The following is a 15,616-nucleotide window of genomic DNA, read 5'->3' as shown; positions in this document are numbered from 1 at the left end:
GCTCTTTTAGCAGTGGCTGTTTAGAAGTGGTGTTCAGGAAGGTCTTGTGGCCTGGAGTAGAGTGTAGCCCATTCATGAAAAACAGTTTCTTTTTCTTGTAGGTTGTGAGCTGTATCTGGGGTGTAGGTTTGAAGCACCAATCGAGTAGTTACCAAGTCTGGATGAGGCAGTGTTGAGTACTGGTTAGAGTGTCTTGGTGGATGGACACAAGCCCATGCAGTGGTGGTGAGTGTCGGGAGTGCAAGAGGAGGACAGGGAGTCCCCAGGAGCTAAAACCCCGTGGAAGGGGTGGAAGCTACCTTTGGGAGCGTTCCCTAATTAGATCCCGCTTCTGACACCAGATGAAAGGGTGGCACTCTGCCGGCAGAAATCTCACAGACCATCAAAGCTTGTATGAAAGGAGGGGGAGGCTGCAGAGCAGCACCAAGGAGGAGAGAAAAGAGACGAGAAAAGAGGAAAGAGAAGAGGGAGAAAGGAGGAGAGTGGAGGAGAAGAGAAGAGGGAGCTTTACTGAGTTTTTATTGCTATCTTATGATGGTGTGATCTGTTGTTGTGTTGTGGGGGTGCAGAGTGCTGGTTCGGGGGGTTGCCTCTGTGTCCTCCTCCTCACAGACATGGTACATACCTCTGAGGGTGATGGTGATGACTTAAGATAGCAGGCCAGTGGCACATGGTAGTAGGGACCTTCCTTCATACATCTCTGAAAGCACTTGAATTATAGCCAAGACACAGTTTAATTATTCAGAATCTTTAAAGACATTTAAAGAACCAGCAGGACTGGGCTGGTTATTTCTTAACTTTGAGGAGAAAAGAGCGGGAAGGGAAGGTAGAGATTTAAGACCTGGCATTTATAACCTAAATTATTTGGGGAAAAGTGTTAATGAAGCATAATTTTATTTTGATTACTTATAAACCTGAGCTAGCATTACTTTCTTTTTGAGTCAGTCTCACTTTACTCTGTCACCCTGGGTAGGGTGCTGTGGCATCATCATAGCTCACAGCAACCCCAAACTGTTAAGCTTGAGCATTCCTCTTGCCTCAGCATACCAAGAAGCTGGGACTGCAGGTGCCCACCACAATGCCTGGCTAATTTTTTTTTTTTTTCTATTTTTAGTAGAGACAATGTCTCACTCTTGCCCAAGCTTGTTTGAAAGTCCTGAACTTAAGCAGTTCACCCAGTTCAGCATCCCAGAGTGCTAGGATTACAGGAACATGTGTAAAAGTTACCAGTATTTGTAATCATTAGAAGACCAGTTTGGCGTTTGTATGTATGGTGTTTACTGTTTGTAGTTTATAGTTGAGAAAGACAAAGGCACACAGAGATTGAGCAGCTTTTTAACAGTGCTTCCATAAGTTAATAGTTAAGTTGATGGAGAAGACTAATTTTTTTTTAATTAAAAGTGAATATTGAAGCATAAGCTAAGAAAAAAATGAAATTCATGACCCAAAGACTAGAGGCATATTAATTAAAACACTGGAAAGCATGATCAAAGGCTTTAATAATGTTTCTGAAAATCTGTTCCTGGCCTTGCCACTAAAGGAATGACAAGAAAAATTTATCTGTGAACAGAAAAAAAAAAAATCAGTACAACCTCATTCTCTTTTCACCTTTTGTGCTTGGAGAGGCCTGGCAGAAGAGAAATCACTTTCTAACCAAGAAAAAGCTTTATGAGTCTTTAGGTTCTATATAACGCAGAAGTGGAAACAAACTTCTCAGGAGCTTGGAAATCGGTGTGAAGAGAGCTTCATGATGGGAAGCACCTGGGCTTACCCTGCAAGGTGAAGCACTAAGGCTCAAATCTGTATTCACAAAGCAGCTTAATCTCTTAGAATTGGTCAGAAGTAAGTGAGAGGAAAGCATGTACACAAATGCCTGGTGCAGAGAAAGGAAAAGCTCAGAGTTTGCCCTTGTGGCTGTGAGCTTCTATATGCAAAGGGCTACCCAAAAGGCTTGTAAAATGAGTAAGAGTCTAGGAAACCTCTGTCTGTAGTCTACTGGGTTCCCTCTGAGGGCCTGGTGGGTACTTAGGTTTTATGGTGGAAAATGTACTTTAATTGAGTAATTAACTTATTAAACATCAGAGAACAATAAAATCTTAAGTAGTATGCACACTTAAATGTTTTAAGTTTCCAGATTTTTTTCTAGGTCCTCATCGAGACTGCTAAGAAGCTTGGACTCCGGTGCCACTCAAAGGGGACAATGGTGACAATTGAAGGACCTCGTTTTAGCTCCCGGGCAGAAAGCCTCGTCTTCCGCACCTGGGGGGCTGATGTCATCAACATGACCACAGTTCCAGAAGTGGTTCTTGCCAAGGAGGCTGGAATCTGCTATGCAAGTATTGCCATGGCAACAGATTATGACTGCTGGAAGGAGCACGAGGAAGTAGTAGGTGGAATTCTCTTCTGAGCATGTGTGGTGTGGGTTTCTGGGTGCTCTGAGCCAAGATGACGGTGTCTTAACTGTTTGTTTCTATTTCACTAGTTTTAGAAAGTGCCTTTCAGTAAGGTTTTGAAGGCATCATTAAGGATCACCCAGATAAGTTCTTCAATTGCCATTGGACTGTTAGAACAAAGATCTTTATGGGAAAGACAGAGATGCTTTATCCAGGGACCAACAGTGAACAGTACCTTGTAGGCATATATAGGTATTGGGAATCCTGTGGAGACATGGGCTTTGTTTTAAAGATAGTTATATTTTGACTCCCATTTCCTTCTGTTATGATATTGTTTGTTTTCATGGAGGGGGAAAAAGTATTACGTTAACATTTCTAATGAGAGGGATTTGTGTTCATATCTGTGTGTTTAACCTACCATGGCTGGATTCTGTGCTTGGCACAGGAATGTTACAACAAACAGACGAATCCTTCAAGAGGCAGCAGTGTGTTTGGGAAGATAGAAGTTAAGCAAACCCATGTAAGAAGGCTAACGACTGTAAAGCAGTAGTACGAGGAGGTACAGGCGTACCTTTGATGTCTGGGAAGCCTTCCTGGTTTAAGTGTGATGAGGAAGAACGGCAAGATCGAGTACAGTGTAGAGCAGGGAGAGGAGAGATGTGATGCAGCAAGGCCAGACGGACCCCCTGGTAGGGGTTTCAGGTGAGAGGTCAAGAGGGGTTTTAGGCAGGAAAGACCACAAGGTCTAGCCAGAATGTGAGGACACAGTAGCAATAAGGTCAGGCTTCCAAAACAAGTATTTGTAATGTGGAAAATAAAACATCTGTGAAAGTAGAGAGTATAACGGATCCCAGCTACCCATCTCCCAGAGTCCACAGGTACCCACCAACCATGGACAATCTTGTGTTAATATTTGTGCTCCTACTCACTTTTCTCTCCCCTTCCCTCATTTTGAAGTTAATATTTTTCTAAAAGTCCTCTTTTCTTTTTATTGTTGGGGAATCATTGAGGGTACAAGAAACCAGGTTACGCTGATTGCATTTGTTAGGTAAAGTCCCTCTTATAATTGTGTCTTGCCCCCAAAAGGTGTGTCACACACCTAGACCCCCCAATCCCCTCATTCCTTCCCTCTCTCTACTCTTCCTTTCCCCCACCCTCTCCCTCCTCTTCTCTCTCTACTCTCCCCTTCCCCCACCACCCACCATGTATTCAGTAATTAATTGTCCTCATATCAAAATTGAGTACATAAGATTCATGCTTCTCCATACTTATGATGCTTTACTAAGAATAATATGTTCCACTTCCATCCAGGGTAATACAAAGGATGTAAAGTCTCCATCTTTTTTAATGGCTGACTAGAATAGTATTCCATGGTATACATATACCACATCTTGTTAATCCATTCCTGGGTTGGTGGGCATTTAGGCTGTTTCCACAATTTGGCAATTGTAAATTGAGCTACAGTAAACAGTCTACTGCAAGTGTCCTTATGATAAAAGGATTTTTTTCCTCCTGGGTAGATGCCCAGTAATGGGCTTGCAGGATCAAATGGGAGGTCTAGCTTGAGTTCGAGGGTTCTCCATACTTCTCCAAAAAGGTTGTATTAGTTTGCAGTCCCACCAGCAGTATAAAAGTGTTCCTTTCTCTCCACATCCAGGCCAGCATCTATAGTTTTGAGATTTTGTATTGTGGGCCATACTCTGTAGGGTTAGATGACATCTCAGGATGGTTTTGATTTGCATTTCTCTAATAATTAGGGATGATAAGCATTTTTTCATGTTTACTAGCCATTCATCCGTCTTCATTAAAGAAGGTTCTATTCATGTCTCTTGCCCATTGATATATGGGATTATTGGCATTTTTCATGTGAATTAATTTGAGTTCTCTATAGATCCTAGTTATGAAGCTTTTTTGTGATTCAAAATGTGCAAATATCCTTTCCCATTGTGTAGGTTGTCCATTTGCTTTGGTTGTTGTCTCCTTGGCTATACAGAAGCTTTTCAGTTTAATTAAGTCCCATTTGTTTATTGTTGCAATTGCCACTGAAGTCTTCTTCAATAGTCTTTCCCCAGGCCGATATCTTTCATGAGTTTTTCCTATGCTTTCTATGAGGATTTTTATCATTTCATGCCTTAAATTTAAGTCTTTTATTCATCTTGAATCAATAAAGTGATTGATTTGTGAGTGGCAAAAGGCGCCGGTCCACTTTCAGTCTTTTATGTGTGCATATTCAGTTCTCCTAGCACCATTTATTGAATAGGGATTCACTCCCCCAGTCTATGTTCTTGTTTGGTTTTTTGTTTTTTGTTTTTTGGTTTTTTTTTGAGACGGAGCCTCAAGCTATCCCCCTGGGTAGAGTGCCATGGCATCATGCTCACAGCAACCTCCAACTCCTGGGCTCAAGCGACTCTCCTGCCTCAGCCTCCCAAGTAGCTGGGACTACAGGCGCCGGCCACAACGCCTGGCCATTTTTTGGTTGCAGCCATCATTGTTGTTTGGCAGGCCCAGGCTGGGGATTCGAACCCACCACCTTAGGTGTATGTGGCTGGTGCCTTAGCCGCTTGAGCCACAGGCGCCGAGCCTCTTGTTTGGTTTATTGAAGAGTAGATGGTTGTAAGATGTTAGTCTCATTTCCTGGCTTTCTATTCAATTCAAATGTCTGTATCTTTATTTTTATGCCAGTACCATGCTGTTTTGACCACTGTGGCCTTGTAGTACAGCCTAAAGTCTGGTAAGCTGATGCCCCTGACTTTGATTTTATTGCTAAGAACTGCCTTAGCTATACGGAGTTTTTTCTGGTTCCATACAAAACGAAGAATCATTTTTTCCAAGTCTTGAAAGTATGATGTTGGTATTTTAATAGGGATGGCATTGAATCTGTAGATTGCTTTAGGAAGTATAGACATTTTAATAATGTTGATTTTTCCTAGCCGTGAGCATGATATGTTCTTCTATTTGTTAATATCCTCTGCTACTTTTCTTAGGGCTTCATAATTTTCTTTATAGAGGTCCTTTACCTCTTTTGTTAGGTATATTCCTTGGTATTTCATTTTCTTTGAAGCTGTGGTGACAGGGATTGTGTCCTTAATTAGCCTCTCATCTTGGCTGTTATTGGCATATACAAAGGCTACTTACTGACTTGTGTACATTGATTTTATATCCTGAGACATTACTGTATTCTTGATGACTTCCAAGAGTCCTATGGTTAAGTCTTTGGGGTTCTCTAAGTATAAGATCATATCATCAGCACAGAGGGAGAGTTTGACCTCCTCTGCTCCCATATGGATGCCCTTTATTTCCTTCTCTTGCCTGATTGTATTGGCTAGAACTTCTAGCACTATGTTGAATAGTAGTGGCATAGAGGACAACCTTGTCTGGTTCCAGTTCTAAGTGGAAAAGCTTTCAGCTTTACTCCATTTAGTAAAATATTAACTGTGATTAGCTGTGATTTGATCAGTTTAAGAAATGTGCCATCTTCGTCTATACTCTTCAGTGTTCTAATTAGAAAAGGATGCTGGATTTTATCAAATGCTTTTTCTGCATCTATTGAGGGGATCATATGGTCTTTGTTTTTGCTTCTGTTGATACAGTGAATAATGTTTATGGACTTGTGTATGTTAAACCAGCCTTGCATCTCTTGGATGAAAGCTACTTGGTCGTGATGTATGACTTTTTTATTTTTAAGCCACTGCACCCAGCCAGATAACAGCATTTTTTTTTTATATATATATTTATTTGCAGTGTTGGCCAGGGCTGGGTTTGAACCCACCACCTCTGGCATATGGGGCTGGTACCCTACTCACTGAGCTACCGGCGCCACCCCATATATGACTTTTTTGATGATAAGTTGTAATCTGTTGGCTAGGATTTTGTTGAGAATTTTTGCATCTATATTCATTAGTGAAATTAGTCTGAAGTTCTCCTTTTTAGTTGGGTCTTTTCCTGCTTTTGGTATCAGGGTGATGTTTGCTTTGTAGAATGTGTTGGGGAAAACTCCTTCCTCCTCAATTTTTTGAAATAATTTCTGCAGTATGGGAATAAGCTCTTCTTCGAAGGTTTGATAGAATTCTGGTGTGAAGCCATCCAGACCAGGGCATTTTTTTGTTGGGAGATTTTGTATTGTTTCTTTGATGTCAGTGCTTAAAATTGGTCTGCTCAGGAGATCTGTTTCTTCCTAGCTAAGTCCAGAGAGAGGGTGTGATTCCAAATATTGATCCATTTCCTTCACATTGTCAAATTTCTGGGCATAGAGTTTCTTGTAGTATTCAGAGATCATCTGTTGTTATTTCCCCTTTATCATTCCTGATTGAGGTTACTAGAGATTCTACTTTTCTATTTCTGGTTAGTCTAGCCAAAGGATTATCTATCTTATTTATTTTTTCAAAAAACCAACTCCTTGTTTCATTAATTTTCTGAATGATTCTTTTGTTTTCAGTTTCATTAATCTCTGATTAAATTTTGGATATTTCTTTTCTTCTGCTGGGTTTAAGCTTAGATTGTTCTTTTTCCAATGCCATAAGATGGCTTGTGAGTTTGTTGATGCATTCTCTTTCTGTTTTCCAGATGTAGGCATCAAAAGCAATAAATTTTCCTTGCTGTATCCCACAGGTTCCGGTAGCTTGTGTCTTCATTGTTATTATGCGTTAGGAAGTTAATGATTTCCTCTTTTATTTCTTCCTGTACCCAACTGTTATTTAGCATAAGGTTGTTTAATTCATGTCTTTGCCTGGGGTTGAATGTTTTTGTTGGAGTTGAGTTCCACCTTTAATCCCTTGTAGTCTGAGAAGATACAAGGTAAAAATTCAGTTCTTTTGATTCTGTTGAGGTTTGTTTTGTGGATATGATCGATTTTGAGAATATTCCATGGGGCAATGAGAAGAATGTATATTCTTTAGCTTTGGGATGGAATGTTCTATATACATCAAGCACAGTTGTTCTAGGGTCTCATTTAAGTCCCTTATTTCTTTGTTTAATATCTGTTTATAGAATCTGTCCATCTCTGTAAGATGTGTGTTAAAGTCCCCTGTTATTATGGTGTTATAGGATATCATATTGCTCAGACTGAGTAAGGTCTGTTTCAAGAATCTAGGAGAATTTGTGTTGGGTGCATAAATATTTAGAATTGAAATGTCTTCTTGTATTTTTCCCTTGACCAATATGAAGTGTCCATCTTTGTCTTTTTTGACTGTAGTTGCTATAAACCCACTTGTATCTGAAAATAAGATTGCAACCCCTTTTTTCTTCTGAATTCCATTTGCCTTAAAAAACTGTATTCCTACCCTTAACTCTGAGTTTTAATTTGTCTTTTGAGGCTAGTTGTGTTTCCTGCAGACAGCAGATAGATGGCTTGTGTTTTTTAATCCAATCAACTAGTCTGTACCTTTTCAGTGGGGAATTCAAGCCATTAACATTTATTGAGATAATTGTGGTAATGTTCTATTCATCTTATTTTGTGAAAGTGAAAGTCCATTGCTTAGTTTGGTCTTTTACATCATCCTGGAAGCTAGGTTGTATCCTTTAATTTCTGGGTGCATATTTTGCTGGTGGTCCATTGTGATGGTCCGTGTGTAGAACAGGTTGAAGTATTTCCTGTAGAGCTGGTCTTATTGTGGCAAATTTCCTCAATGTTCACATATCAGTAAAATATTTGATTTTAAAGCTTAGCTTAGTGAGATATAGAATTCTGGGCTAGAAATTATTCTGTTTAAGTAGATTAAAGGTAGATGACCATTGTCTTCTTGCTTGGAAAATTTCATTAGAGAAGTCTGCAATCACCCTGATGGATTTGCTTCTTAGGTCAATTGGCGCTTACTCCTGGCAGTTTGCAAAATCTTTTGTTTTGACTTTGGACAGGTTCATCACAAAGTGTCTTGGAGAAGCTCTGTTTGTGTTGAGGGGACCTGGGGTACGATATCCCTCTGAAAGAAGTTTGTCAGAATCTTTGGTGATATTTGGGAAACTTTCATTTATAATATTCTTTAGTATGACTTCCATTCCCTTGGGGCATTCTTCTCCCCCTTCTGGGATACCTATAACTTGTATATTTGAATGCTTTACAAAGTCCCAGAATTCTGTCAGTGAATGTTCTGCTTTCTCTCTCTTCTTTTCTGCCTCTTCAACTATCTGAGTTATCTCAAGAACTTTGTCCTCTACCTCTGAGATTCTTTCTTCTTCATGGTCTAATCTGTTGTTGATACTTTCTGTTGCATCTTTAAGTTCCCTAATGCCTGCTTCAATTCTTTCAGCTCTGCTATATCCTTTATATATTCTTCATATTGTTCATCTCTTGATTCTGTTTTTTGATTCCCTTTTGGTTATTTTCCACTTTCTCAGCAGTTTCCTTCATTATTTTTTTATTGTTGTTATTTTCCTCTTTCTCAGCAATTTCCTTCATTGTTTTCATCATTTGTATATTAAGTTCCCCCATTCTGTCATTTCTAACATTTTTTTATATGTGGAATCCTCTATAGTAGCTACCTCATGGTCCTTTGAGAGGGTTGCTTAGACTGGTTTTTCATGTTGCCGGGATTTTTCTGCTGATTCTTCCTCATGAATGTTTTCTTTTATCTGTTTACTTGGCCTAATTTTCTTTTCACTTCCTCTTGCTCTTTAAGTTACCATGCCTCTGGCCTAAGGTTTCCATGAGTCCTTTTGGTACATGACTAAAAGTATGACAAGATTGAAGAGCAAAAAGGGAAAAAAGATTTTTAAAAAAGAAAAAGAAAAAAGAGAGAGAAGAGGGGTGAGTAAAAGAGAATATTGACAAAAAAGAGAAAGGCACAGAAAGAGAGAGACTGAGGTCAGTAGCTCTTTGCCAGCCTGAGCAGACATGGTACCCTACCTCCACCAAAAAGAGAGGAAAAACAAAAATACTATAAAGTATACCAAAACAAACAGAAAACCTTACTGGATAAAGTTAGGGGGAAAACCAAATAACAGGGGCAAAAACACTAGCAAAAATAAAGTTCTTATTATTAAAGAAGACAACAGTGGAAAATTATATTTAAACTAGAAAAATGAAGAATGAAAAAAAAGAAAAACCTAAGGGGGAAAATATTGAAATTTAAAAAAAGCAGTCTCTGTATCTTGCAGACTATTGTGTGTAAGGAGATCTTCTTAGTGATCTTCTGGGGTATGACATGCTAATCACAATGCTGATACAGCTTTATGAGATAGAGACTGGAGGCCTCTGCTGACTTCTTTGCCCTCAGACCCCACTGGTTTGAGAGCCTGAATCTCTCTTCAGCCTGCTTAAAAGACACTTTAAAACATTGACTTTGGCTAAACAGAAGCTTTCCAAGGAAAGCACTTGTCACTGGGATCTCTCTTAAAGTGGCTGCCCACTTATCCAGTGCACCAAAACTGGCCTCACTCTATGCCCCTAAGGGCCAAGGCTGCAAGGCAGCTCTCCTACTGCCAAACACTGAAAGCTCCACTATTCCTTGGCATCTCAGTCCAGGCCTTTGGCTCTGGTCACAGTCACTAGATCACTCGCCCAAGGTCTCCCAGCCCAAGCCTTGTTCTGTGACCCTGAGGGCAGACCCTGCAGGGCAGTTCTCCCACAATGGCTAGGTTCCAGCCCAGGGGCTCAGTCCCAGACCCTGGACAATGCTTAAAGTCACCTGCACTCTCCCCTAAGTTCTCCGAAGGTAATTCAACCAAGTGCCCAAAGTCCAAAAAAACAAAACAACCCACAGGGAAAGCCTTCCCTGTCTGCAATCTTGCTGCTATTGTAGTTACAGCTGCATCAGCCTCAGACTGAATGCAACCACTTGCCACTCTCCACTGCTATTGTCTTCTTCCTGAGGTCCAAAAGTCTCTTGCTATCTCCCTGCATCCCCAAAGGGATGTTTGTGGCAGAGCCCACAAGCCAGAGATGCCTGGAGTCTTCTCTCCTCAATCTCACTGAACCTAGTTGCAAAGAAGCTGTTACTCAGCTTCCATCTTGCTCCTGCCCCCAAAGCCTCCTTTTTTTTTTTTTTTTGCTGTTTTTGGCCGGGGCTTTGTTTGAACTTGCCACCTCCGGCATATGGGGCCAGTGCCCTACTCTTTGAGCCACAGGCACCGCCCCAAAGCCTCTTTTTTTAATAAAGTAAAAACACCACATCACCATTATTGTCCAAAATATTAATTAATTTCTTAATGCAATCAAATATCCAGACTGTTCGCATTTTCCCTCTGTCTCAAATTTTTCAATTTTGAAATTTCCCTCTTCCCCAATTTTCCCTCTTCCCCAAATTTTTACCAATTTGGTCAAGTTAGGATCCCTTATAGTTCACACATCGTATTTTAGTGGCGTGCCTCTTAAATTTCTTTTAATCTAATATCCCCTTCCCTCTCCCTTCATTCCTTGCACTTTACTTGAAGAAACTAGATCATTTATTCTGTTATTCATTCTCACTTTAAAATAGAGAAAAGGCCAAAGCTACAATCAAAGAATTTTGGGTGTGTTCCTTCTTTCCTTGGGATGCTATGCTATTCTCTGCTCCTTCCCCTCCAGCCACCACTCCCTACTCTCTGTTCTTTGTTCTCGCCTCTCTCTCTTTCATCTTTTCCATCTCTCTAATATAAAATAAACTCATACTTTTATATTCTTAAAAGAAAAAGAATTTGAAGAAGGAAATATATAGGAGCTGAGCACATCTTCAGAGAGGCCCTTAACAGCATCCCAGAGAGTGGCTTGTTTCACCATCCAGTTTCACATAAAACTAGAGATTAGATATTCTTGCCTTTTGTCCATCCATGTATACAGTACTTGATCAGAGATGAACACAGGTTCTTTGTTTTTCATGAATGCCTTTTTTTTTTTAAGTAGGCCAAAAGAGTTGGGCAGGGTGGCTCACGCCTGTAATCCTAGCACTCTGGGAGACTGAGGTGGGTGGATTGCCTTGAGTTCATGGGTTAGAGACCAACCTGAGCAAGAATGAGACCTCATCTCTTTAAAAAAAAAAAAAATAGCAGTGGCGCCTGTGGCTCAGTGAGTAGGGCACCAGCCCCATATACCGAGGGTGGCAGGTTCAAACCCGGCCCTGGCCAAACGGCAACAAAAAGTAGCTAGGCATTGTGGTGGGCACCTATAGTCCCAGCTACTCAGGAGACTGAGGCAAGAGAATCACCTAAACCCAGGAGTTGGAGGTTGCTGTGAGCTGTGATGTCACAGCACTCTACCAAGGGTGATAAAGTAAGACTCTGTCTCTAAAAGAAAAAACAATAGCAGTGCATTGAGGTGGCCATTCATAGTCTCAGCAACTTGGGAGGCTGAGGCAAGAAAATCGCTTAAGCTCAAAAGTTTGAGGTTGCTGTGAGCTGTGACACCATGGCACTCTGTCTCCAAAAAAAAGGAAGTCAAATGAGGTTCAGAAGGCAAGAGCTTCTTTATTTGAAAACAGCTCTGTATAAGGGATACGTCTTGAAGACGATAACATTAAATGCCACAAGAAAGGCATGGATAAAGATGGCATCATCTCATCTAACCATGTGTGTCTCTGTATTTTAAACCAGATGTGCAGCCTGAGATGGCAAGGAGGGTTTGGAGTTGCCTAAAGCCACCTTCAAATTCTAGTTCCCCCATTTACCTGTGGCACTATGCAAGTTATTTAACCTTTTACTCTTCTATAGAATGAAGCCAGGTAGTGGAGGCTGTATAGTTACTACTCTGACCTTGTGGGATTGCTGGAAGAATTAAACCAAACAGTATATGTAGAACAGCTTGTATAACACTAGCTCATGGGAGGGTGGCCATCAGATAGTAGCTATGATGGGGGCATGAAGGGCTGGGCAGTAGCAGGGCAAAGCACCAAAGAAGGAAACTTGAGATTTGAGCTGGACCTTGAACAGGTTTATTGTGAGGTCAGTAGAGGGGTAGAGCCCAACAGAAACAAAGAAAAGAAGGTCAGACTCTATAAAGACGTATCAGTCACAGGAAAAGTGAAGGAGATAGTATAAGGTAAATCTCTTGGATGCTTCCTATCTTTCATTCAGAGACTCAGCTTACAACATGCCTTTTGCATGCACCTGGCAGATACGCAGCTGGTCTCTGCTGTATGTCCTCACAGTAGTGGAAACTCCCCTCTGCTACAGTGTTCATAATCTTTTTTTAAACACATCTCAGTATTTGTGAAAGGATCTGGAAAGAAATAGAAGGTGTATATAATCGTCATGTCCCTGAATGTTGGGTTTCTTCTGAACATAGTACAGCTCAAGTACTCTGTCTCTGGTCAGTTTGGAGTCACATTTTTACTTTTCCTTGTGAACCAATTTCAGTAATATACAAAAGTAGACAATAGTATAACCTTTCATGACTCCAATGTCCAGTTTCAAACCTTATCATATCAGCTATGGCCAATCATGTAATAGTTCATCAATACTCCCATCTATAATTTTATCCAGAAACATTTCAAGAGATATCTCACATAACCACATTATCATTATATTCTAATAATAATCCTTTAACATACTTAGCCAAAATTCAAATTTCTAATCAAATGTCATAAATGATTTTTTTCTTACAAGTGTCTAAATGTGTTTTAGGTGCTTTATTTTTCGGTTAAGAAGCACAGATAGACCAGGCCAAAGCAGGAGAATTGCTTCAGGCCAGGAGTTTAAGATTAGCCTAAACAAGAAGGAGACCCTTCCTCTAAAAAAAAAAGAAAAATTAGCCAGGTGTAGTGGCGTGCACCTATAGTCCCAGCTACTCGGGATGCTGAGGTAGAACAATCTCTTGAGCCCAAGAGTTTGAGGTTGCTGTGAACTATGATGCCTCTTCATTTCAGCCTGGGCGACAGAGTGAGACTCTATCTCAAAAGCAAATGAACAAACATGATTGTTTGGGGGGATTTTTAGGGAGGGCACATTCATTTGTTTTGTGATATTAACATCCAATCTGTTCATTCATTGGGAACATAAAAATGACAATAATTTTTTTGCTTTATTTAAAAGCTAAAATACTTTTCTAAAGAGAAATGTGCTTCTGTTGATTATCCAGTATGGAAACTGTTTTAAGACTGGAATCCATCGTACTATGGACATGAGAAGAATAGCCATCTTTCTAGATAATGTTAGATAATGCTTATTATACAACTGAGATATCTTTCTCAGATAACCATACTGGACTCTCTGACAGTGCTTTTCAGAGATGTCATTAGGTTTCTCCAAGACCATCTCCTTTGGACTAAGACCATTTTGATAAATGCAGAGCTCAAGTTGAGCTCAGGGGGTTGCAAATGGGGTAAACAGACTTCACAGGGCAGCTTTCTCTCAGTGTTTCGGCTGCTGTACAAAAATACCCTAGGCTGGATAGTGTCTAAACAACAGAAGTTTATTTCTCACAGTTCTGGAAGTCCAGTCAAGGCACTGGCGATTCAGTGTCTGTTGAAGGCCACCTCCTCACAGACTGCCACTGGAACCTCATGTAGCAGAAGAAATGAGGGATCTCTCTGGGGCTCCCTTTTTAAAGGCTCAAATCCCATACACGAGAGAGCTTTGCATTCCTGACTTAATCACCTCCCAAATACTCTACCTTAGGGTGTAGGTTTCAAGAGATAAATTTGGGGAAGACATAATAAACATTCAGACTATAGAAAGGTTGGAACACAAGAAAATGTTTTGTGAAGAGCAGTGGAATTTTAAATTCTAGTAACATCCTGTGCTGTTGCTTCTCTAGGTTTCTGTGGACCGGGTCTTAAAGACCCTGAAAGAAAATGCCAATAAAGCCAAAAGTTTACTTCTCACCACCATTCCTCAGATAGGGTCCATGGAATGGTCAGAAACCCTCCATGATCTGAAGGTAAGTGTCCTCAGCCATCTCCAAGAAGATGCTTCCATAGACCCTCATGTGCCACCTTCTCTTACTTGCATTTTACCCTTTAGTCTTATCTCCTCGTGTGTTTTATGGTAGCCTAATGTTTTCAACAAGTTTTCATGCCATCTACTGTTACACTAACCACTTAGGAAGTTGAGTGGTCATGTCTGTGGGCTGATCATACAAGACTATTGGAAGTTGAAGTAGAGAGAATTTTATTATCTGGTGGACCCCGTTCTTCACATAGTCCCATTATCCTGCTCTGTGGATATCCCTACTTCTTACTTTAGAAGATCTATAATGCTTTCTGTGTATGGCTTGTTGTTGACAAAGCTATCTTTTCCTTTCACAGATCCTTCCAGGCCTTAAAAGCCAAAACACTGACATAGCAATGTCAAAATGGTGCTGGGGATCATCTGCTTAGGGTTAATGTTGCATCAAACTAAGACATTAATTAATGATAAATATGGGATGAGATGGATTGCAGATTATTAGTTTTCTAACTCTAGTGTTACTTCCCAGAATGTAACCTAAACTAACTGCTAAGCTTAGTGGTGCACAATTTTTACGTAGACATTTTATGACTCTTTTGATTATAATCACATGGACTTGAGTTGCCTCAAATTGCTCAGATATTATATTCCCCTACTATCCAAAGACAAGCATTATCTTGAGGTTTCTTAGAACACACCTGTACTCTTGAGTCTTATGCAGTAGTTAAGAAGGGATTTGAAAGGTTGATTTCTCTCCCCACCTCAGTTACCCCCTAGGAGCTATGGAATGAGAAAGCCACAATTGTAGTATAATGGGAATAACCACTGGTTATGGTAGAGCCATGATTTTTGTGTTTGCTGACTTGTGTGGTATAAATGCTCCAGCATGGCCAATTTCAAGATACCAGCATGAAGCACTGACAAGGTGGGAAGTGATAAATGTGCACAAGTGGACCTTGCAAGCTGGTACAACAGGCTCCCTCACGCCACTGTCACTAAGGTGTGACAGTGAACTTGGCCTTTAGGACTGGTGAACTCAGAAATGTTGAGATTTATAGTCTTTCTTCCCTACATTTGCACTAGCCTATTTATCACAGCTCAGTTTACAATGGCCAAAACGTGGAAATGCCCACCAACCCAGGAATGGATTAACAAGCTATTGTAGATGTGTACCTTAGAATACTATTCAGTCATTAAAAAAAATGGAGACTTTACATCCTTTGTATTAGCCTGGATAGAAGTGGAACACATTATTCTTAGCAAAGCATCATAAGAATGGAGAAGCATGAATCCTCTGTACTCTTAGATATAAGGACAATTAATGACCTAGATCATGGTGGGAGAAGGGGAGAGCAGAGAGAGCAGGAGGGAGGGGGTGGGGTCTTGGTGTGTGACACACCTTTTGGGGGCAAGACACAATTATAAGAGGG

General features: G+C 40.5%; 1 protein-coding gene across 1 annotated transcript in view; it reads left to right on the top strand.

Moving 5' to 3' along the window:
• Nucleotides 1–15,616, top strand: part of MTAP (methylthioadenosine phosphorylase) — a 68,488-nt gene that overhangs the window by 50,521 nt on the left and 2,351 nt on the right. The window contains exons 6-7 of the mRNA XM_003782849.3: nucleotides 2,147–2,386; nucleotides 14,056–14,178. Of these exons, the coding sequence (XP_003782897.1) occupies nucleotides 2,147–2,386; nucleotides 14,056–14,178 (363 nt within the window). The remainder of the gene's footprint in view (nucleotides 1–2,146; nucleotides 2,387–14,055; nucleotides 14,179–15,616) is intronic.

The sequence above is a fragment of the Otolemur garnettii genome, unplaced genomic scaffold (genome assembly GCF_000181295.1).
Source record: "Otolemur garnettii isolate 467f Iridium unplaced genomic scaffold, OtoGar3 scaffold00006, whole genome shotgun sequence".
In the NCBI taxonomy this organism is placed as follows: Eukaryota; Metazoa; Chordata; class Mammalia; order Primates; family Galagidae; genus Otolemur; species Otolemur garnettii.
Note: the sequence above shows the minus strand (reverse complement) of the source record. Positions and strands in the feature narration are given on the sequence as shown.